This window comes from Sceloporus undulatus, chromosome 10, assembly GCF_019175285.1.
Source record: "Sceloporus undulatus isolate JIND9_A2432 ecotype Alabama chromosome 10, SceUnd_v1.1, whole genome shotgun sequence".
NCBI classification, from domain to species: domain Eukaryota; kingdom Metazoa; phylum Chordata; class Lepidosauria; order Squamata; family Phrynosomatidae; genus Sceloporus; species Sceloporus undulatus.
The window spans coordinates 7,740,667-7,765,106 of record NC_056531.1 but is presented as its reverse complement, the minus strand read 5'-3'; the positions used below and the strand labels follow the sequence as shown (position 1 = coordinate 7,765,106).

Genomic DNA, 24,440 nt, shown 5'->3' with positions numbered 1-24,440 from the left:
TTTTTTTTAAATCAGCAAATTTTTTTGCGTGTCCTCCACTTTTTTAAAAAAAGTGTCCACCATTTGAAAATGCCCTACATTTGTCCTGGTTTATTTTATTTATTTTTTTTAATTTTAAAAAATTTATTTCATTATTTATTTTTTGGCTTCGGCCCCCCAGTTGTCTGAGGGACAGCAACCTGGCCTCTGGCTCAAAAAGGTTGTCTACCCCTGGTTTATGTCATCCTAGGGTGGTCAGTCTTCAAGACACCACAAGACTCTTCCTTGTTTTCAGTGGCCATAAATGTCCATGGAGGATAGATAGAATGTGGGGAAAATGAGAAAGGTGAGAGGGAAAGGAACAATGCTACAAGATTTAACAGCAAAGAGCAGGGAAGAATGGTAAAGCCACAGAGACACATCCGCAAAGAACAAAGTTTGCCCACCGCTTATAAGATTTGTTGCTTCATCCCCATTACCTGTGTGTCCGTTGTCCACGGATGCAGTAGAGTTGAAGTTACGGTTAGATAGTTTCCAGCCATTTTGTCATGGATTTCTCTTCTTTCTCTGTACTTATAATGGTGGCATTTTTGTCAGCTCATACAACCCCAAAAGAGAATCAAGGGCAGAATACTGTCCCACAGACTTGCCTCTGTTGTGGGCCCCAACCTAGAAGCACCAGTGTTTCTAAGCATCTTTTTCAATCTATGGGACTTGGCTCCATTTCTCTCTGTAAGGCTTTCCACTTTATCTGCCACAAATGAAGAGTTTTATTTAATCCTGTTTTTCTTTTTCCTATTTTCCCCCCAGAAATACATATTAGAACATGGAATTGAATTTCTGCCTAACAATTTCAACACTCTCTAGATTCTTTTCTCAATGCTGTGCTTTTTTAGTTCTCTTTCTTATGTTTTTCTTTTCCTTCTGTCTTTGGCATTCTTTTATGAATCCACTCTTAGCATAATGGGTTGCTAGGGTTTGAGATATCATCCTAGACAAAGATACCTATTTATCTATTTTTCTTCGTCACAAATCCCCTCTCCTGAGTTTTGTAGTTGTTATTGAATGTCATTAATAATCTATTATTTTCTAAGAGGAAACTTTTAATGAAGGTAACTCATTACAAATTTGTTAGGACAGTGGTACTCAAACATTTTATCCTTGGGGAACCCCCCCCCCCTTTTACTTCTACATGAAGTTGTGTCCCTCCTGTTCGACATAGTACATTCATGTATATTCATATTTTAACATTTTATAAGGAAACAACATTATTCTAATTGGAACAGTTTTATTTAAGTAAAATCAATATTTAACTCAATGCATGCGTAAATTTAAAACATACAAACGTTTGGAAAGAGCATGGAACACCCCCCTGGGGGTTCCACCCCACCATTTGAGAACCACTGTGTTACATTAGCTTCCTTTGTTTCCTCACTTTGAAAGGAGACTAAGGGGCTGTGCAGATCGCCCCAAAGCTGACCCTTTTACAACCAGATTGGGGCCGCAGCAACCACATGCCATGGCCCAAATCTGGCCTTTGCAGGGCACAAAAAGGAGCCTGAACCCTGCAAAGGGCGCGACAGCTGTGACTATACGACACTGCGTTCTGTGGACACAGCGCCAGGAGTGCCGTGACACCGCAAGCTGTCATGGCAGCCTGAGGGCAGAGCCAGGGCATGCATCGTGTAGACGCTATGCCCTGGCTCCGCCCCCAACCCAGCCAAAGATGCCAGTGTGCACAGTCCCAGATTAATATTTGAAGAACAGAGAGTAAGGATAAGCAAGCTCAAGACTGTTTATGCATAAACTCTCCAATCATTTCAGCTCTGCCCAACAATTTGATCTCATCCACCTGTAAAGAACCCTTGACAGTAGCCACATATCCTGCTAAATCCATCTGATGCCAGATATACTGAAGCTTTCAAAAACCTAGGGTCTTCTATACTGTATTCCCTTTAAGAACCAGTGACCAGTCCTGCACAGAATGGCCTCTTCGAAAATATTCCATTATATAAACTTACCCATTTTCTTTTTTCTTGTTGTTGTCTTCATCCACACCCACTGCACATTCACAATTTTCTGAATATGCAAAGGGCATTTTTCATTCGGGGAGAATAGGGGCATTTATCCCCTTAGATTTCTTTTCCTAGGTACAGTATTTTTTAAAATTTAAACAAACCCTGAGGTTTCCCTTAAACTTGCAGATAACAGCTTCATTTCTCAGTGTCATTTTGGTGCATACACTAGCTGAATTTTACAGGGAGTGGGTTTGTGTGTTTTCAAATTGCCTGTTGACTTATGGCAACCCTATGAATTGATTTTGCTAGTTCCTTCTTCTGAAATATAGCATACAGCACCTGGTATTTATTCATAGTCTCCCAGTTGACTCTTGACATTCACGTGGGTTAGGGGCACAAGACCCCCACGAAAGTCAAAATTCATGAAGAAAGCGGGGGGGGGGGGGAGGTGAGAGCAGTGCATGCATGTGTGCTCCCTTCCGAAGCCTCAAACAGCTCTCTGATGCACTGGAAGGGCAGGGTAATGTGTATTCGCGGCTCCCTCCTTCCCTTCCAAATCTTCAGGGAGTTCCAGGAAGATCTCTCAAGCCTTGGAACAGCAGGAAGGAGTGTGGGTTTGCTTTCCCCAAACCCCTTCCTAAGGTGAGAGAGTTGTCTTTCCCCAGGCAACTCCCAGTCTTGGAAAAGGGTGGGGGTTTATTTTCCCAAACCTCTTCCCAAGGCAGAGAGCTGCTTGGGGAAAGAGGCAGCTCTCCGTCCTGGAAAGGAGTGGGATTGGCACGTGCACTCTTCCTGGCTTCTCCCACATGGGCTTTTTCCCCAGGGAAAAAAGCATGGGAGGGATGAGGAGGAGTGTGTGCGCAGTGGCCTTGACCTCGTGAATAATCAAAACCACAAGTGACAAAGCCACAAATGTCAAGGGACAACTGTACCAACCAGGACTGACCCTGCTTAGCTTCCAAGATCAGAAGGGATTTGGTGTCTTTAGGGTATTTAGGCATGAATTCCATATTGGAGGGAGTTATTCCTCTCTCTAGTACTCTGGGATGCATAGGAATTAAATCTCTTTATCTCAGAGATAAGGAACTGAGAAACAGTGGAGAGAGAGAAGCAGAAACAAGGGAATCCACCTTTCCCCAAAAGAATGATGCATGATAAAAAGGAATAAGGTAAACAAAATCCACATTAATACAAAATTTATATAAATGTTATATGACAAATATGACCAATACACAGCGTGTAAACTAAGGTTAAAAATCACTATAACAAAGATGCATTTCAAACTACCAGGTCTTCCTCAGTGCTTATAAATGACATAGCAAGACATTACAATTCCATAAGGCTGGCAGCGTAGAAGACAGCACGCGTTAGACAATAATTATCCAGAGATGAAGGATAAAATACTCAGAAAACATTAGAAGTATTTATTCCAGTCTTATGGAATGATAAATGCTATTTCATATATAAGCACCGAGGAAGACCTGGCAGGCCAAAATGCATGTACAGTATAATAATTTTAAACTTTTTCCTCATATTATGTATTTGTTATATTTATATATTGTCCCAATTTTGTATAACCAATTTTAACCAGTGTATTTACCTTATCTCTTTTTCTCTTGCAAAAAAGGGAGAGAAAAATATGCTCCCAGTTATTACTCTCCTATGCCCTACTCTTTATATTTTCACAAGAAAATATACATTCTTCCTCTACTTTGTACCACAAGAAGCCTTTATTTCAAGAACAGAGCTATGATTTTTGAAATCTCTCTATAAGACAATTTCATTTTTTTATAAAAGGAAAACAATAGTCAGGTATCCCCCAGTGAGAGACTATTCAAAGCAACACATTATTTTGCCTTTCAGTGGCAAGAAACAAAATGTATGGCAATCAAGAAGAGTCAATTATTCCTTGGCCAAGTTGAAGGAAATATGGCTACAGAAAGCCTGAAAGGGGAGCAAGAAAGTTTGGCCTCTCAAAACTAAATAAAATATTTTTACTAATAGCTTGTACCAATTAGTGCTTTGAGTCCTCTGATTTTGTCTCATAGCATCACTTAATTCTGCTGACTTTGTAAAACAATTTTCTAAATCAAGCATAAGGAACGCACGAGTAAGTCTAGCAGACATATTGCCCCTTCATGTGCTGTAAACAGAGATAAACAGCCTGTTTCAAGTGTCACTTCTGTCTTTCTTTCTGTCTCAGCCCAGCCTGATCATTTTGTCATTACGCAAGCAGATGAATGCCACCACTTGAACAAAAGCCTGAGTTTACTGAACAGAGGCTGCTTGGATTGGCATGGGCCAAACTGCATGCCATTATGTGCCACCTTCCAGGAGGATTTTAGTTCAGTCTGAGTCATCTCCAAATCCGTCACTGCCTTCAGGATCGTTGGTCTGAAAGAGAAACATCACAGCTGTGCTTTACAACAAGGCAACCTCCATGATTCACAGTGAAAACGGGTGGGCTCCATCTTACCCACTACTGTTTATTCTTACAGACATTAACTCTCCAAAATATTACCCTGCCTTTCTAATGTGGAGAAAGCCTGAATTTCTTCTCCTTTAACACTAAACTGTATCTGACCATTCTTGACTACAGATCTGTTTTGCTTTCCACAACTAGTAAGTTCTGTTATGGTCTAGCTTTCCGTTGTACTCAGCGGGTGAACAGCTGGTGTAGCCATGCTTCAAACATACCGAAGTATCATAACATCTGAAAGCAGAGGAGGGCAACCGTGCTGGGTCCAAGGACTAATCATCTACCCTGGGATCCTCTCTGAACCACACAGGTTGCACAAAAAAGGAAGGGGAGTATTTATTTTATTTATATCCCACTTGTTCACTGAGATTTCCTGAAGAAACAATCTACCCTTTTGCCAGAAAAGGGGCAGTCTGGACCAACTGGACTGTATGAGGGCTGCAAAAACAGCCAAAGTACAGTACAGCACTTTACCTGCCTAGCAAGTTTATAATGACATAAGATTGTGTGGACTAAATCCCATTTACTCATGTGTATGAAGAACTATTATTTTGAATATGTGTGTCTCTACAAATGTATGGGCATGTGTGAATAAAAAGATAAAAATAGAAATACATGTATTACAGAGAGGAATGTCAGGAAAATGCACAAAGTACAGTCCGTCCTCGCCTTACGCGGGGGATCCGTTCCGGATCCCTCCGCGTAAGGCGAATTCCGCCTATGCTCAAGCCCCATTGGAAATAATGGGGCTCGTGCGCGGCGGCGCGAGCCCATTCAATTGAACGGGACGCACCGCCTCTTCCGCCCTGCGCACGCCCCGCAGCTTGAGCGCGTATGCTCAAGGCCGCGTATGGCGCGGGCGCACTGTATTGTCTGCAACAATTCAATCAAAGCTTAACTGGATGCAAAACAAATATAAGGACCATCCATTACAGCAGTAATTCCTCATAGATGTTTCAAATATTCCCTTTCCTTAATTTACAGCTTGATTTAATAAAACACTCTGTCTTTATTGTTGCATTTCATTGCTATATGATCCCACTTACACAAACACACCCAATACACTCATCTGCAGGTATGCATGTATAAACACTTGTCAGCTGAGGTTAAAACTTCCTGCATCCAGTGAAGTGGAGTGAAGTCCACAAAAGCTTATGCCATCATAGGGTGGTCAGTCTTCAGGAAACCACAAGACTCTGCTGTTTTCAATGGCCATAATAAGTATCCATGGAGGACAGGTGGAATGTGGAAAAAATTGGAAAGGTGAGAGGGAAAAGAATAATGCTACAAAATTTAACAGCAGTGAAGAATGGTAAAGCCACAGAGACACATCAGCAAAGAACAAAATTTGTTCACCCTTTTTAACATTTGCTGCTTCATCCCTGTTACCTGTGTGTTCCTGTTGTCCACCTGTGTCCTTGATGCAGTAGAGTTGAAGTCATGGTTAGATAGAGTTTCCAGCCAATTTGTCATGGATTTTTCTTCTTTCTCTGTGTTTATAATGGTGGGGTAGATATACTTCTCTTTGAAAGCAGCAATCTTCTCTTTTTCCTCTGCCCATTCCAGGGCCTCGTGGAATCCATCATTACCAAAACGTTTATTGTATTTTTCAAAGTGAACCCGTTCCAAAACCAAGCCCAGCCCAGGAGCTTTGGGGACATCCACCTTCTCCTCTCCCCAGCTTCTCTCCATTATGGATTCTGAGGCATAGCCCTTTACTATGGCAATCACCAGGCCAATCATCTTCCGTATCTGGTGCATCATAAAACTTTGGCCTTTCACTTTAATCACAGCAAACTCCATGCCGTCTCTCACAAAGGGCTTCTCGCAATACATCTCCATGATGTAACGTTTGGCACTGGGATCTTTGGGCCCCTTCTGAGAGGTGAAGTTGTGGAAATTATGAGTCCCTTTGTAGCAAGCCAGGAGGCTGTTGACAGTTGCCAGAGTCTCTGTACTCAGATGGAACATGTCAGCCTGATAATCACAGTCCTTGTGTGCAAAAGCAAATGTTGGCAGCATATAAGAATAGGTTCGGGCATCACATTTGTTCTTAGAGTTGAACCCTCCTGTGACCCTTTTGAGCCCTAAATGTAAAAAAACACATGCTTACAAAGACACATGGTATCTATAAAAAGGGATTTTAGGAGTCCATGATATTTCAGCTAAGGCATGACCCATGATATTCTGGAGCAATGTGCTCATTTCAGCTCCCAGAAGCCTCAGCAAGCCTGGATGATTAAGCATTGTAGGTTATCCGTATCAGAGGCTCTATAAGCTAGGAACCACAGTTCTTGACCATAGGTGTGGAACCTTTGGCCATCAGATATCTTGAACTTAAGCACCTATCAGCCCCCTCCAGCATGGCGAATGGTAACAGATTAAATGAGCTGAAATTCAAAAATTTGAAGGGTCAAACTTTCCCCACCCATGATGTAGACTTAAATAACACAATCAAAGCCAAGATCTCACATGTTTTGTTTGGCTTAAAAGAGAATCCATCATATTGCTTCTGTTACTATTTCTTCAATAACTTCAAACATTTTCACACAGAGATGTGTACAGGTGCCTTACTCATCTATGACAGGAAAGAAATAAGTTGTGGTTTATAAACTGCTCACCTTCCAACACTGGTGGGGAAGGTTTTTTTTTAAAAGACAGTGCACTGTGCTTGTTGTAACTTGTATCCCATTCTTGTTTTATTAACTTCTTGCTATAAGCTTTCCTCCTACAACCTGACGCTCTCTGTCCCTGTGCCTTCCAGTCACATGTTGACTTGTGGTCACCCCATGAATTTCGTCAGGTTTTCTTAGGCAAGGAATACTCAGAGCTGGTTTTGACCGTTCCTTCCTCTGAAATACATCTTTGTTGGCAGTTGTCAGGATTGGCCTAATTCTGTCATGATTATTGTGTCCGGGAATCCTATTATATATCATGTGTATGATCCAACTGTGAAGTTTGGTATTAAACTATGTATGGTTTCAACTGGAAGATATGATATTATGTCATGATGTCTTACTTGGATGTTTTAGTTTTATATGAATATGCTGTGGGATGACAAGAGTATAATGAAGGGTTTACATCAGGTATGTTAACTGTTATGTGTGCTAACTGATAGGAATTTAATACAAATCTGGGCATCTGATGCTTTGGGTAGAACTGTTGACATGTGTATGCTTTTGAGATACAGAGTTATACACAGCTATAGATTCATGATGATATCATGCATTATTCCTAATACCTGATTTCAGGAGGGGGAAATACGGAACTGTTATATTAAACAAGCAGATAAACATATGTTGTCAACTGCTGACAAATACCGATATATAGCTGGCTAATGTGTGATGATTTTATATATTTTATATATGTTAACTACACAGTTAAAAGCAGCCTTAGAGACAGGGCTTAGAAAATAATTGGCCTTCACTGCACACTTGGTAAAGGAATGCGTAGGGTTTTCTTGGCTTGTTAAGGCCACTGTTATTCCTTTCTGCGGCAATTAAAACAATTAGGCAAAGATGGCCTGGGAAAGGAAAGAAAACAACCAAAGAAGAACCAACTGTTTTGAGAACAGTAAAATGATTTAGGCCACCAATTTTATAAGGTGGAGCTAATGTGTTTGGTAGGCTTATGTTTGATGTATACGTGCTTAGGTTTAAGATGCCTGACTAGCTACCTCTTCAAGACTTTAAGAATAAAGCTTGCTGCTCATCCACAGAAGCCTGATTTTTTTGAGCCTAGGGGGAGAGTTCAACTAGTTCTGACAGCAGTCTCCCATCCAAGTATTAACCAGGGCTGACCTTGCTTAGCTTCCAAGATCAGAGAGGCTCTAGAACCAGGAGCTGCTCCCATTATCTAGGCAACACATCTGGGGAGGGCAGTCCCCATCCAGGTAACAAAGAGGTAATGATGTAATGAGTTTCAAGTTTCATATTTATTTGGGCATTGTCGCAGTGAAGCATCAGAGATTATGGGAATTAAATTGACCAGTGAGATGGCCAGCTTGGGATAAACTTTTAGATGCTTCCTAGTGTCTGGAAGTTTCTAAAGCCAAGTTATAAAAGCCTCAGGTGACTATGAGGCTAGAGAACAGAGTGACACTTGGGCACAGTGGGCTTCTGTTCCATTTGAGGGAAGCTGATTAAGATTGGACAAAAGCATCCAGACTCCTAGCTATCCCCATGAACAACAAGGACTACAAATCCCACCTGTATTGTACGTGCCTAGGGAATGTTTAGTTTAGTCACCTCAGGGCTTATGTTTATTTTGTGGTCTTAGCTGAAAAGATCTAGACTATTCTGTACCTTGTAACACTGCCTGAAGGAAAGGTGCCTTCATGAAGAGAGAGATCATTTGCTAATGTAGGCGCAGTACAGACTGCCCGAAAACAGCGGTCTGCAGGCGCCCATTTTAACTCTGGAGGGATGTCGCAGCCACTAGACCACACGACATCCCTCCGGAGTTAAAAGAACCCAGTTTTTCCGGGTTCTTTTCCCAGCGCCCTGGTTATGTCGCGAGTGCTCCAATAGCGCACTTGTGATGTAACGGACGCGCCATGACGTGTGGACGCAATGCATCCATTATGTAAAGATGGCTGTGCCCATGTGGACTGGATGCTGCCATTACTCTGCCGCCCGCACGTAGTAGGGCTCAGGACCGTGCAGTTTGTGTATGGTCTCAAGCCCTACTATCGACACCAGGATGTGATGTTCTGGCGGTGTGTACTGGGCAGTAGATTTATTGCTTAGAATAAAGCCTTCCTTTAAAGGACTCCTTCTTCCCACACTCTTTTCATTTGCCTTTTACTTAGTCTCATTTCCCCCACAAGGGCATGGGGGAGGAATAAGTCTACAGCCTCAGACATGTGTAAGACGAATGTGTGAGTTCTGACTTAAAGCCAGAGCTGAAGAACCAAAGAACCAAGGAATGGTGTTTTAAAACAAGCTTCCTATCCCATTCCAAACTTGGGAGAGGGGCCCATTCTGCATTTTAGATTACAACACCCAGAATCCACCAGTGAGCACGGCCATTTGGTCTTAGTCTAGCCTCTAGCACTTATGGGGATGAGCAGGGTTTAAAGATGTTCAATTTTGCATGGTAACTTCCAGAATCTCATACTGGCTAAGTGATTATTGGAATTGTCATTAAAAAACAACACTTTCAAACTCTGCTCAACTACATAAGGGCTAGAAGCTACAACAAGATCAAGACCCAAACCTAGGACTCCCATTATTGATTCCCTTACCAAGAATTCTTATATGAGGAGGAAGATGATCGTTGATTTTCCGTAAAATATCTTCTATCAGCCAGACCTTCAGAGAGACGATTTGCCCAGCTGCAGAAACACCCTGTGTTTAATCAATAGGTAGGTATTAAAAAAAGGGAGGGGGAGTCTATCAGAAACTAAAGGAATGTATGACAATAACTGAGTAATAATCATGGATTCCACAAGTTTCTTGCAGATACATTAAGTTAGAATGTAGATTAAAGAATATTTGCATTCCTATGCTGAACAGTATTCTGCAGAATGTGAAAACAATTTTTAGACTACAGCTCCCAGAATTCCATGACCAATGGCTATACCATAGAAAGGGGTAAAGATTTATTATATCCTATATTAAAGAAAAGGGCTAGATCTAATGGGCTCACATTTCAGGACAGCTGAACATTAGGATTAACCTGGTAACCTGCTCTCAAACTGGTAAGAGCAGTCTGAGAACAGAATCAACTACCATGATGTAGAAATGGAGATTGCCTTCCACACTGGAGGTCTTGAAACAAAGCCTCATTTCTGTTTGGGATGTTCAAGCTTTGGATTCCTAATGCTGAACAGAGGATGGACTAGATACTCTATAAGATCTTTCAACTCTATGACTCAATTCAATCAGATATCCAGACAAACACAAGAAATGATTGTGCTTGCCTGCATTCACAATCCCACATTTTTATGCTAAGGTTAATCGTTGTGTTCCTGCAAAAGCATGGCTGGCTACATGCCCTGAACCCCAGAAAATCCATTTCTTGATCTGTACAACAAGCAACCACTTGAAATTGCAGGCTGCACGTGACACCTATTCTTTTTTGTACATATACCCGCAGAGCACCACCACACCACAACATAGACATTAATTTTTGAAAAGGAGAATGACCATCCTTGGAGAACCATGCTTTTTTTTGGGGGGGGGGGGAGGATTTAAAAAAGGATTTTTAAAATGAAATGAAAACAAACTCCTATCTACTTCCCTTTTTTGGTTTTGGGTGTAGGGTATTCCACAATGGGTATGGGGGCGGTGGGAACTGGCTCCTGGACCTCCAGTTACCCCTGCCCTGTATCCAAACAATACAGAAATAACACGCACAAAAGAGCATCACCTTGTCTGTCCTGGCACATCTCTGAAATGACATTTTCTTCATGTCCTCTCCATGGTTTTCTGGGATGCATCCTGACCGAATGAGGGCCAAAACCAAGTCATCCTCAATGGTCTTGAACTGAGAATTCCCCACATTGCGCTGGAAGGAGGAATGGTTGGAGAAAAAAAATATAACAAACATCTCGCTTGTTAGTGCTGGACTGAAACACAGTGTTTATGGGACAGTCACCTCCAAGTGTGCCCATTTTAAAATATATCAAAAGATAAGTTGTTTGCTTTAACTGAAGAGGGCATCTTAAGTCTGTTGCAGCAAAAACAATCAAGAGTCTTAGGGCACCTTAATGAATAGCCATCTCCACAGCGTAGGCTCAGACAAAATGGGCTATAAACTGGTTCCAAGTAAACCCTGTTAGTTTGTGAAGTACTATGAGACTCTTCATTGTTTTTGTTTGAACTGAGTGATCCTGCGTGGGGGTTCTCCTAGAAAGGTGAAGGCTGAAGAGGGAAAAAAGTTTTTAAAAATGTCCACAGCCTCATATATGTTCATTAAGATATCACAGATAGGACAAGCACCACTGGAACTCAAGGGGAATATGGAGGACAACAGGAGAACAGACAGTATTGAAAGAACTCGTTGTTTCCACTTGGGAAGGAGCTTTCTCAAAATGATATTTCCTGTTGGGTTTACACAGGTGAATAAGGACACTTTCCCCTTAGGGATCAACAGCAGCCTAAAATGACTCTTAACCTATTTGCATGATCAACAATAAACATACAAGACTCAAGTATATTCAAAGGCATGAAGAAGTAACTCAGTTCTTCTGCACACTCCTCTTCCATGCATTGGACATTTCATCAAAGTCCCCCATCAGCCGCACATATACAGTATGCACTCTGCCACTCACTTGCATCCCATGGTAGCCTTTCCCTGAATATGCCATCAGCAGCACAATCTTCCTCTTTGGAAACCTCTTGGTCCCATCCTCGACATCCTCTTCGCTGGCCTTGAACCGTTTCACTGTATGCCCCTTCTCTTCCTGCTTTCCATCTTCCTCCTTCTCTACTTCCTCCCTTTCACAGTTGCTACTCTTTAGCCTCTTTGCCTGGTTGGCGGTCACAGTTCTCAGCTCTTCAGCCATTGCAAGATGCTGTTAGGAACAGTACGAAAGAGTAAGATCCAGCCAATTGTTATGATTACAACAGTCCTTTAAGCATTTGAATTGACATATGTGATTAGGAAATAAAACACAATTAATATTGTTTAAATATATTATTCAAACAAATGTAAAACTTTATTCCAAGTATCTTCCTTCACTGGCTTCAATATAATAATGACACATATTAATTGGGCATTATCATAAGTACTTCAAGTTAGCTCAGCAGAACTTATAGAAACACATTTTCAATGTCAAAGTCAAGAAAAAAAATTAGACTGCTATCTGCTGTAAATGAAATGAAAATTAATGCACTTTAATGGCAGATTTTATTTGACCTGCAAAGTCAAATTGGTACTGGTCTGGATTCTTATGGGGACTTGTGGATTTGTTTTGCACCCCTATTTCCTAATCAGTAAAATACATATATAACCTCATGTTATCACCTGTGGTCCCATGCATTGCCTCCAGATATTTGTATATATTTATACTTGATAAGCTCAAGTGTTCCGTTCCAGGAAGTTGTTACGGTTCTTATACTGACAAGCATAGTGAGATTATGCTTGTTAATAAAATAGATGGATATTTAATTATGTCAGAGGTTCATTAACAATAATAATTTGTTGTTAAAAGCATTTCAAATACATCACGTCCCGAAATCAGGCAACAACCTTGTAAAGCCGACCAGCATTCTTATATCAAGGTATATAATAAGGTGGGGGTCATGCATCCTCAATTATTTTATGGCTGTCCAGTTCTTCTTCTTCCTTATTTTTCTCCTTTCATCTCACTATGTTGCTCAGTATAAGAAGCTTCACAACTTCCTGCAACAAACACCTGAGATTGTCAAGTATAAACGTATACAAAATTACAGGCTGTGTCAGCTCCCTGACTAGGAAACGTATACATATGTGCATGCTTTCATTCATCATGTTCCCATGCTTCATCTTTAAATGAGTTCCTCAAACCAGAGCACCCTTCAGATCAGAGCCACTGGCCAGGCTGGATAGGAAATTCTGGAAGTTGTAGTCTTGTTCCAAATACAACCTTAAAGCTTATTTAAGAGCAAAGCTGGATCGGGGATTTAATCACGCCAATCCAACTACCTTTTTTGTTTACTGTGGGGAAAACACAGGTTAGAAAAGGCCTTCTGGTGTGGGCATTTGAGAGAGAAGAAGGGATGGTACTAGAGTTACTACAGATTTTTAAGACACATAGGCCTGTTACAGACTGCCAAAATAAAGCTGCTTCAGGTCTCTTTGGAGGTATGCTGTTTAAATGATGCATGGGTCCTAAGAATCCGGAAGCTGCACCAAAGCCGCACTCCAGTGCTTAGGAATGGAGTGTGGCTTTGGCACGACCTCCGGACTCTTAGGACCCATGCATCATTTAAATAGCATACCTCCAAAGAGACTCCAAGCAGCTTTATTTTGGCAGTCTGTAACAGGCCATACAGTGCTAGTTCTAGTTTTGTGACCAAAGACACTATACCTGTGTTTCACATTCACTTGCACATCAGAGCTTAGACATGGTACTTTTGGGACTAACACTCCCAGAATTCTTCAGTGGCCATAAAGCACAAACAAAACATAAGCTATGTTAAGAAGAGGAGCCATGCTGGATCTCACACAAGTTCATTAAAGCATTCTGCTTCTGCTCCAGCAAAACAGAGCCCATGGGACGCCTACCAGCAACAGTGCCTTCTGCGACTCTTGCTTCCCTAAGAATTTTAACTATCTCTCAGTTCGGAGGAGTTAGGGCTGAAACACACTGCAGAAATGATCCAGTTTGAGACCACTTGAACTGCCCTGGCTCAGTGCTAGGGAATCCTGGGAACTGTCGTTTGTTGTGTCCCCAAAGTTCTCTGGCAGAGAAGGCTCAACGTCTCACCAAACTCCAGTTCCCAGAATTCTCTAGCAAGGAGCCGAGGCAGTTCAAGCGGTTTCAAGATGGATCATTTCTGCGGTGTGTTCCAGCCCTTCGTTTTTCCCTTGAAGAACCAGAAGGCAGAAATGGCAAGGAAGCCTATTTGGGTAAGAGGTTACGAAAAGCATCCCAATGGCAGACGCTGCGGGGATAAAGACTGACTCCTCTCGAGCAGGGGCTAAGCGAGAGGCTGAAGCGGGCTGGACTGGGGAAAGGAAGCATGAAGGCCTGCTCCAAGCGCGAGGCTCTAGGAACCCCGCAGACATTCCCCCTGGAGAGAGAGCAGAGGGCCCTCCGGAGGAACGGCGGCGACCGCAGAGGGCTTTCCTTCGGAAGAGGAGGAGAGGACCTACGTGACGAATGGCCTGCAAGCCCCAGCCACTGGTTCTTCTTCCCAAGGGCCCCGCAGTCAGTCTCAGCCCCAAACAGAAGCAAGGCATGCCCGGCCTGGGAGCCCTGCGGGAGTCCCTCGCCCTCACAAGCCCGCCATTGCCGGCGCCACAGGCTGCCCTTTCCAAGAGGAAGCCTGCCTTCCCTGCTGGCTGCCCGGGACCGAGCACGGGGCGGAAGGGGCGGGGCCACGGCTTGCCTGCCCGCCCGCCCTACGGCGGCCTTCGAGGGACATACTGGGCCGCGTTTCTTCTCGCCGCCGCAGCGCCCCCTAGGGGCAGGGAGGGAGAGGCCGCCTTCAGGGAGGAGGGCAGCCTCCAGTGCTTCTTTCAACCGGGGAGCTGTCCGCTTGAAGGGCTTTTGGACTTCGCCTCCACGTGGCTGAGGCTTCTGGGAGCTGAAGTCCAAAGTCTCTGAGAGGGCCCTTAAAGCATTAAGGGATTCTGGGAGATGTAGTTCAGCGACTGAGGGAGACGTATGTTTCCATGGGTTGCCAGGTGGGGGCAGTATACAGGAAGACACTGCATTCTGCTGAGACTCAGGAAAGCGTTACTCTTCCATGGGCCACAGTCAGTGTGGGGCTCCGTCAGGCACAGGCCACGGTCTCTACAGCCGACGTTTCCCGCTCTCCCCCTTTGCTTGAGACCTTTCGGCTCTCCAGAGGTTTTCAACTGCAACCACGCTGCTGGCTCGGCCATTTGGGAGCTGCTGCAGCACTACAACATTTGAAGGGCCCCCAAATTCCAAAACCTGTGCTACACAAAAACCCACAATTAAAAAAACATCTCTCAAACTACAAATCTGAAAACCGCAAAACATTCTGCGGCAATAAACAGCGTAGAACCCTGAAGTCCACTAGACGGAAAAGAGGAGGCCGGTGTGGGAACCGTAATTGAACACGACCCCCATTTCCTTGACTTGCTACGGGCCTTTTTGAAGAAATGAAATAAAAAATGTCCTTGGGTGTAAACTATGCGGTTTATCACACGTGAAATTGGAACGCCAATCCAAAGCCAATCCAAAGAGAAGGGGAAGCAGAGTCGCTTCAGATCCAAGGCAATTCATGTGATGAATTATCACACGGGAAGAGCAAAATTGTGGCAATTCCTGAGTCAAAGAAGAGCGTGTGCACATTAAATTGCCATGATGTTTATCACACAGAAGAGGTTTTTGAAGCTCAGATCTGACGTGACTGCGGGTCCAATGATGCAAATTCACGTGATAACGTGATGTATTATCACATGTGATTCCTTTCTATGGGAGCTCCTTCCGTGGCGCTTCGGTAGTGATTCCAAAGTGACCCTTTTGGTGAATTAGGTACAAAAGTGAATTCACAGAATTCGCATTCAAGTTCACTTCAATTTCACTCTGAATTGGTCTGGTGTGGAATGCAACTTTGCTTCCGTCCTGGTACACCCCCCCCCCCCAAAACCTCCAAAGAGGCAAATTTCCCATGATGCTGTGCTGCAATTTTGCCCCAATTGCTTCCATTGCTCAGAAAGGTATATGACAGGGATGGAGGGAATGAAGCAGGAGGCTGGGGGGAGAGATGGGAGCAACGGAAGGGGCCATTGGAGGCTGGGGGAGCAACAAACTCCAGTTCCCAGAATTCCATAGCACTGAGCCAGGAAAAGGAAAATGGAGTCAAACCAGATTATTTCCCAAGTGCAGATGCAACCTAAGAGAAGGCAACTGTTACAAAGGGAAGGAGAGTGGATTGGATTCAAGGAGGCGGTACTTTAGGGAGCATGGAGAATAATTATAATAATTATAATTAAAAGAAACAAAAATGTTTTTAAAATAATAATGATAATAATTTATTTTTAAATAATAATAATGATGATGATGATGATGATGATGATAATAATAATAATAATAATAATAATAATAAACCATTAGTTTGCTGAGGCACCAGAGCTCTCCAGCAGAGAAGGCTCAATGTCTGAGGACACTACAGTTCCCAGAATTCCATAGCACTGAGCCAGGACAGTAAAAGTGGAGTTAAACCGGATAATTTCCCCAGTACGGATGCAACCTAAGAGAAGGCAACTGTTACAAAGGGAAGGAGAGTGATATTTTAGGGAGCATGGAGAATAAGGGAAACTGGATCATTTCTGCAATCCTCCAAAATGGGTCTTCTTCAGATCCAAAGGATTTACTTCCAAGAAAACCTGCAGCTTCTACACTGATTATTTTGCAGTGAATAATAATAATAATAATTCCATAATAATAATAATAATAATAATAATAATAATAATAATAATAATAATAATAATAAATGGATGGGGGCTCTGACATGGAGGATGGATATAGATCTGGCTGAAATGGATGAGGACAATGACCAGAGAATAGATGCAGATGTGGCTGAAATGGATGAGGAGAATGACAGAATAATGACAGGAGAAAACAAGCTTGCTCCCTCCTCAATATGACATCCCTTCAAATATTTAAACAGGGCTATCATATCACCTCTTAACCTTCTCCAGGCTAAACATCCCCAGCTCCCTAAGTCATTCCTCATAGGACATGGTTTCAAGACCCTTCACCATTTTACTCACCCTCCTTTGGACACTCTCTAGTTTCTCAATGTCCTTTTTGAATTGTGGGGCCCAGAACTGGACACAATATTCCAGGTGGGGCCTGACCAAAGCAGAATAGAGTGGCACTATTACTTCCCTTGATCTAGACACTTTACTTCTATTGATGCTGCTGGATGACACTGTTGACTCATGTTCAACTTGTAGTCTACTTGAACTCCTGGATCCCTTTCATACACGTGTTGCAAACACACTGGAGAAATAATCCAGTTTGAGACTGTTTTAACTGCCCTGGTTCAGTGCTAGGGAATTCTCTGGGAACTGCAGTACAAGAAGACTCCTTAAACTCTGCTTAGAAGAACAACTAGTTTTTGGGCGTTCCAATTTTTGGGTATGTCAGCTATTCCTACTACTGTTCCAACTAGGCTTTTCCCCCTCATATTTTCTTTCAGTTGGGAACACAGTTCAGGAATCCTTAAAACAAAGGGTCTGGGATATCAGTGCACCATCAGACATAGCTTCATTGGCTGGTTATAAATCTCTAAACTGGTTAGCTAAAAATAAAATTGTTTTCCGCCTAGAAAAATACCTTAGGCTGCAATTAACTCAGAGCCAGAGAATAGCTTTCACCAGAGCTAGATTTGAGCAATTGAATTCTATGGTAAGAATAGGACGGTTCCAAAAATACCCTCTCATGATAGAACATGTATTTGTGGTGCTCCAGCTATAGAGGATACATATCCTGTTTGACTGTTGTTTATATGATAAGGAGAAATCCCATTTCTTACAACCATTTTTGGATAGAATGATGAAGTGGGATCCTATTGTTAAATTGTCCCATTTACTTTCTGGTGAGAATTTATATCTAGTGCGACATGTAGCAAAATTTATTGTTAAAGCTGCTCACCTGAGTGATCAATTTACCATACAAAATGGGGTCCCGTACCATGAAGATGCGTTTAAATACTCCTACTGATTTCCTCCACCCTGTTTTAGATAGTTTTACTTTATTTCATTTATTCTGTATCCTATCCTATTAAATCTGCTCTTATTCAATTTTCTATGTTTTGACTTTCTAGGTAATTTTTATGAGCCTCAGATGTGATCAGGTTTTTAACTTTGTATGTATGTATTTTGATACCCTGATATTTTTTATTTTGTCAAAATGAAATTCAATACGGAGAAATGCAAGGTACTGCACTTAGGGTGGAAAAATGAAATGCAGAAATATAGGAGGGGGGACACCTGGCTGAACGAGAGACTTATACGTGCGAAAGGGATCTCTAGGAGTCCAAGGCCCCATTCAGACTCACCTATTTGCACTGGATGGAACTGGGCAGAATCGGGTCTCCCCTCCCGAATCCCTCTGGAAGCAAGTGCCCACTAATAATTTACCTCAATTGGGGTAATTAAACCCCAAATGCCCTTGCGTGAGAGTTCACATTTGCAGAACCGGTTTAAACTGAAGGCACCTTTGATGTCAATCAAATTCAGTTCTGCTTTCATCAGGGTGATGTTTCCTACAGCCATTGGGCAAATGGATGTGTGCTTCCTCCCTTCTTCTTCTTTCTTTTTTTTAAAAACAGGCTGGAGTGTGCGCATATTTTGTCAAATTTAAAAACCTCCAGGTGTGTGTGTGTGTCGTATTTGGGTCACTACAGATTATCGATCTTCCTCTGCCTCCGTTTTCAACCCCAAAATGCAATCTAATGCCATCTCTGCATCCTCCCTCCTTGCCACCCCAGAATGTCTCATACACATACAACAACAACAACAATAAATTCCTCATCCCAAATGGCATCTCTGCATCCTTTGCTTTCCCTCAGCCACGCCAGAATTCCTTACAGACCATAGCAAAAGCAATCTGTATCAATTTGCCAAATCGAAAGAGAAACATTTGTAACATTCGCATTGTAGCATTTGCATATAAAAATTAATTTAGAAAAAAAGCCTTTTGCAAAGTGCGTGCTGAGAGCAAGCAAATGAAAGGGAAAGTAGCACAAGTAGACACACATTCTATCTATGTATGTATCTACCTGTAGCAAAAAGCATGCGCATAGTCTGTCAAAAATAAAAAAAATTAAGAGAGAAAGCTGCTTGCGAGAGCGGAGGCTTACTCCGTTACCTGCCCTCCCTCTGACCTACCCGTAATTGACCCTTTCTCCAGCTCCTTCCTCCTCCTGCTCCCGTTAGCCCGATTCTGTCCTTGGCACCCCCTGCTCCATCTGTCACCCCAATTGCCCTTTCCATCCTTCCTCTGGCTCCTTCCTTCTCCTCCTCCTCCTCCTCCGTCACCCGATGCTGCCCTCCATGGCAACCTTCTTTCCCCCGGCTTCATCCTTCTCCGATGAAGGGGAAGAATGTTCAGCCCTCTGCCCTCCCTCTGACCTAAATCCCTCCCCTGAACTTGACCCGATCATGATCGGGGACAAGTTCATATTTGCCAGACCTGTTTTCTCCCCAAAAGATACAGCTTTTACTCCACTTTGAAATGATCCACGCTAAGGGGCATTTGCCCCTGAACGGGTGTGAAAGCCTCGGATTCGCTTGTGGGAGATTCAGGGGGGAATATGGACTTCCCGTGGTTAATTCGGGTTCTGATCCAGGGTAAAAGGTAGTCTGAATGGTCCCCAAGTAGACCACAAGTTGAACATGTGTCAACAGTGTGATGTGGCAGCTGACAGGGCCAATGCGATTTTAGGCTGCATCAATAGTATAGTGTCTAGATCAAGGAATGTAATAGTGCCACTCTATTTTGCCCCACCTGGAATATTGTGTCCAGTTCTGGGCACCACAATTCAAAAAGGATGTTGAGAAACTGGAGCGTGTCCAAAGGAGGGCGACTGAAATGGTGAAGGGCCTGGAAACCATGTCCTATGAGGAACGACTCAGGAAGCTGGGTATGTTTAGCCTGGATAAGAGAACGTTAAGAGGTGATATGATAGCCCTGTTTAAATATTTGAAGGGATGTCATATTGAGGAGGGAGAAAGCTTGTTTTCTGCTGCTCCAGAGAACAGGACCCAGAGCAATGGATGCAAGCTGCAGAAAAAGAGTTTCCACCTCAACATTAGGAAGAACGTCCTGACAGTAAGGGCTGTTCGACAGTGGAACACACTCCTTCCTCGGAGTGTAGTGGAGTCTCCTTCCTTAGAGGTCTTTAAACAGAGGCTGGATGGCCATCTGTTGGGGATGCTTTGATTGAGAGTTCCTGCATAGCAGGGGGTTGGACTGGATGACCCTTGCAGTCTCTTCCAACTATGATTCAAATTACTGAATCTTACTGATAGAACACAATGCTGAGGAAAAAAAGATTCGCAAGTCATATACAGTTCGACAACTGCATCTGTAGGACTGGTAACAGGTTTCACCTACATGCATCTGGAAAAAAGATCTCTAACCATTCTGGAGGTGCTGCAGTTTGACATGCAGCAGAACTTCAGTGTTATTCTTTGGTCAACTTCTGTCAGACATAAAGCATTCACTAATTTGTTCAAAGTTCTGAATTATGTGGGGAGACTCCATGTGTACAGATGGTTGCTCTCCGTAGGTGGAGAGTGAAGATGGAACAGGTGGGGCTAGTGCATTCCCTTTTCATGCACATTTAGTTTAATTGCATTCCAAATACCTTGATGGGGCCACAACATAAGATGAAATATTGGTTGACAGGAGTTTTTCATGAATCTGTTTTATTTGAAAGGTAACAGTTCAAAAAATAATGCCATTACAGGGGTACACACCATGCAGTCAGTAGTTGTGGGTGACAGTGTAGGCCATTGAATCAGGAGTTGATCAGCAGTCCAGAAACAGATGACTCTGTAACTGTGTACCTTGATGCCATCAGGTACCACCATGAGGGTGGTCAACAGGCCTGCCCATTTGTGAGCATAGTCAGTGAACACAATAGTGTACTTATTTCTCACACATTCACTGAATGCAGAAACAGGAGTCACAAAAATAGGGTGCGTTTTCCTTATTAAGCAAGCCCCTATTTTGAACTGTGAACTGCCAGATGATACAGTAGCATCCTTCGAAGAAGAGAGGGTATGAAGAAACAATTAAAAAACAATTTAATTTTGAAGTCAGTGTTATACAACTTAAAGCAAGAACAAAACACTTTTAAAAAAGTGACAAACTTATCAAGCATAACAATGTGGAGCTAAAGCAACACATTCTCTCATAAACCTGAATATATATGTATTTAAGTCAATGTTTCTAGTTAAGATGCTACATACAAAATCTGCAACAGGGATAAATCTACATACTGTATTGAACAGACTAGAATAGCCACTTCCACTTGGTTTTTTAAAACCTCTTTTAAATGTTGTTTTAAAATTTCTTCCTTTATAAAGCAATTAGTTTTTCATGACCCCCCCCCCCCCCCTGGCCAATGTTTCATGCTCCATGCTGTTAAGATTGGAAAGTAACAGAAAAATCACCAGTGGGATGGCAAAAGATGGCTTGCTTCTATTATTTTTTAACCCAAGCACAGTGGCTAAATTTCAAGTATTGATGTTCTGTAAACTATTTTCTGAGCAATGACTAAGTTGAATGTGAATATCATTGATACATTCAAGTAACTAAGGACAACTGGAAAGTTAAGTGCTGATCTGGCAAAGTGACATTTTTTGGTTAAACCCATGGCTTTAGAATGTCACTTTCTTAAGGTGGTGGTTGTGGTGGCGGCAGAGGAAGGAGTTCATGCTATTTTGAAGCAAACGTAGGAGTGAAGCTACTGGCTTCGCTAACAGTGGGAGGAAAAGATAATAAAACAATTAAAAATCAGTGGCATTTGGTGGAGCAAGAAGCCAGGCTTATTTTGATGTGTGCTGTAGCAGGGACATAAAGGGCCAGTTCCTGCCAAACATTCACAGATGGGTCAGTGGGCTTCTCCAAATGGGAACTTTGGATTTGAAATCCACAAACATCTGGATAATTTCAACCGGAAAAACGAAACCCTTAAAGTGAACAAAATTTGGCTACCAGTCCTGAGGAATAGCAAAATAAGGACTCAGCAAATGCAAATGGGCAATCTGTAATAGGCCAATGATGTTTTTGCAAAGAAGCTAGTAAAATGTGGCCTAGGCAGTGCTATTGTTAGGTGGACTTGTAACTGGCTGACTGAATGAACCCAAAGGGTGCTCACCAATGGTTTCTCTTCATCCTGGGAAGAGGTGACTAGTGGAGTGCCACAGAGATCTGTCCTGGGTGCTGTGCTATTCAACATCTTTATCAACAACTTGGATGAAGGAATAGTGAACATGCTGATTAAATTTGCAGATGATATCAAACTGGGAAGTGTTGTTAATTCTCCAGAGAACAGGATTAAAATTCAAAACGCCTTTGACAGATTAGAGGGCTGAGCTAAAGCTAACCAGATGAATTTCAACAGGGAGAAATGTAAGGTCCTACAACTAGGCAGAAAAAATGAAATGCTCAAATGCAGGATAGGAGACACCTGGTGAGACAACAGTTCATTTGAAAGGAATCTAGGAGTCCTAGTAGATCACAAGCTGAACATGAGCCAGTAGTGAAATGCGACAGCCAAGAAAGCCAATGCAATTCTTGGTTGCATCAACAGGAGACTAGTGTCTAGATGAAGGAAATGATAATACCACTGTATTCTGCTTTGGTCAGGCCTCACTGGGAATCTTGTGTCTAGTTCTGGGCACAATTCAAAAAGGATGTTGACAAGTTGGAACGTGTCCAGAGGAGGGTGACTAAAATGGTGAAGGGTCAGGAAACCATGCCTTATGAGGAGAGCTGAGTATGTTTAGCCTGTTGAAAAGAAGGTTAAGAGGGGACATGGTAGTGATCTTTAAATATCTGACGAGACGTTATTTTGAAGAGGGAAGAGGTTTGTTTTTCACGGCTTCAGAGACTAGGACAAGGAGCAATGGATTCAAACTACAGGAAAGAGATTCCACCTAAATCTCAGGAGGAACTTCCTGATAGTCAGAGCTGTTTGACAGTGGAATATGCTGCCTTGGAGTGTGGTAGGGGCTCCTTCTTTGGAGGTTTTTGAACAGAGACTGGATGGCCACCTGTTAGGGGTGCTCTGATTGTAAGTTCCTGCATGGTAGGAGATTGCATTGGATGGCACTTGCGGTCTCTTCCAATTCTATGAATCTATGATTCTATGACAAGGGATTGGGACTGTAGCATTTCATCATCTAGATCAGTATGGGGAACCTATCACCCTGCAGATGACTAAATGGAAGAAATGCCTCCACTAGAATGCAACACATATGTGTACCGTTTTATAAAGAATTTTTTTCTTTTAAATTGTTGCTTGACTTCAAATCTATCAATTCAGTCTCACACAATGGATCAAGTGACAGCAAATGGGGAACTGAAATTTCCAATAGGGTGTGTGGTTTAGTGGCCTAAGCTCTGTAGACAAGGCCCTGGGTAATATTTTATATTTTAATGGGGGGGAAAAACCAGGCGCCTAAATCCAATTCTTTAGTTTGAACTAGAGTAGTACAAAAAGGTAGAAGGAACAGGAAATATCCAGTGACAGAGACATTCTCAGGATTTGAAAAAGAAGATTTTATCCCTGAAGCCCTAAAACCACTGGGTGACCCTGGGCAAGTCACATACTCTTAGCCTCAGGGAAGGCAATGGCAATACCTCCACTGAACAAATCTTGCCAAGAAAACCCCATGATCGGTTCACCTTAAGGTAGCCATAAGTCAGGAAAGACTCAAAGGCACACAACAAGAAATGTGTTTTGGCCAGGAAATATTTGCATCACCTTCTATGGGTGCTGTTAAAATAAAGGAAGGAGAGCCAGTAAGTTTTGGTAACTCTTTTTTGAAATCCTTGCAGGTCAATTCTCAAATAGTTTTATAAGCACTGTTTTATACGTATTATCTCATTTAATATACAATTTCTTAACAAAAGGAAAAGGGAGTACATGTGACTTCCAACATACTTTATTACTTTGTGTTACATTTTGTTACTTTGTGTAGTGTGTTAGTTTGTGCAGTTATTTCTGTAGTGTGTAGGTGTAGTTTTACATATAAGTTGTTTTATAGTATTAAAAGTTATGTGTTACTAAAATATTTTTAAAATATACTGTTTCTTAAATCTATTTTATATACAATTTGATATGAGGAATACATGCACGCAAATATGTTTGTAATTCTTTAGTCTATGCCTTGCCTATAATTATTATTTCATATGTAGGGTTGGACTTTCAATGCTGTGTGGTGCTGTTTTTAAGGTTTGTGTAAAGCCTTTAAATAATTTTAATATTTGTAATATTTTATTGTTTTAACTTCCTAAGTGTTTGGTTTTTTAAAAAATTATTTATACTTTTACTAATGCTTTTTTGTTTTTAATTTGTATGTTGCTAGCCACCTTGAGTACCATTATCTGGAAAAAGGCAAGATATAAATGATGAAGTTGATAATGCTAATAATAATAATAATGATAAAAATAAAAATTGTTCCTTCCACTTCTCTTTTAACAGCCCCCAAAGAAGGCCATATATTGCCAAAGGTACATGGGACTAATCTGAGAAATAAAAATCTTCTTTTAATATCCTGTCTTCTCTTTTAAAGTGAACCAGAGTAGACACATT

At 42.1% G+C, this 24,440-nt stretch overlaps 2 protein-coding genes across 19 annotated transcripts in view; both read right to left on the bottom strand.

Annotated features, from left to right (window-relative positions):
• The window catches only part of EP400 (E1A binding protein p400), a 390,490-nt gene that overhangs the window by 147,613 nt on the left and 218,437 nt on the right, over positions 1–24,440 (bottom strand). The gene's annotated exons all lie outside the window — the stretch shown is intronic.
• Positions 1,251–14,502, bottom strand: PUS1 (pseudouridine synthase 1). The gene is made up of 6 exons (XM_042441549.1): positions 14,281–14,502; positions 11,753–11,995; positions 10,849–10,986; positions 9,722–9,824; positions 5,866–6,563; positions 1,251–4,391 (listed from the first exon to the last, which is right to left on the bottom strand). Exons 1-6 carry the CDS (start codon positions 14,365–14,367, stop codon positions 4,344–4,346), a joined length of 1,317 nt encoding a protein of 438 aa, XP_042297483.1. The 5' UTR covers positions 14,368–14,502; the 3' UTR covers positions 1,251–4,343.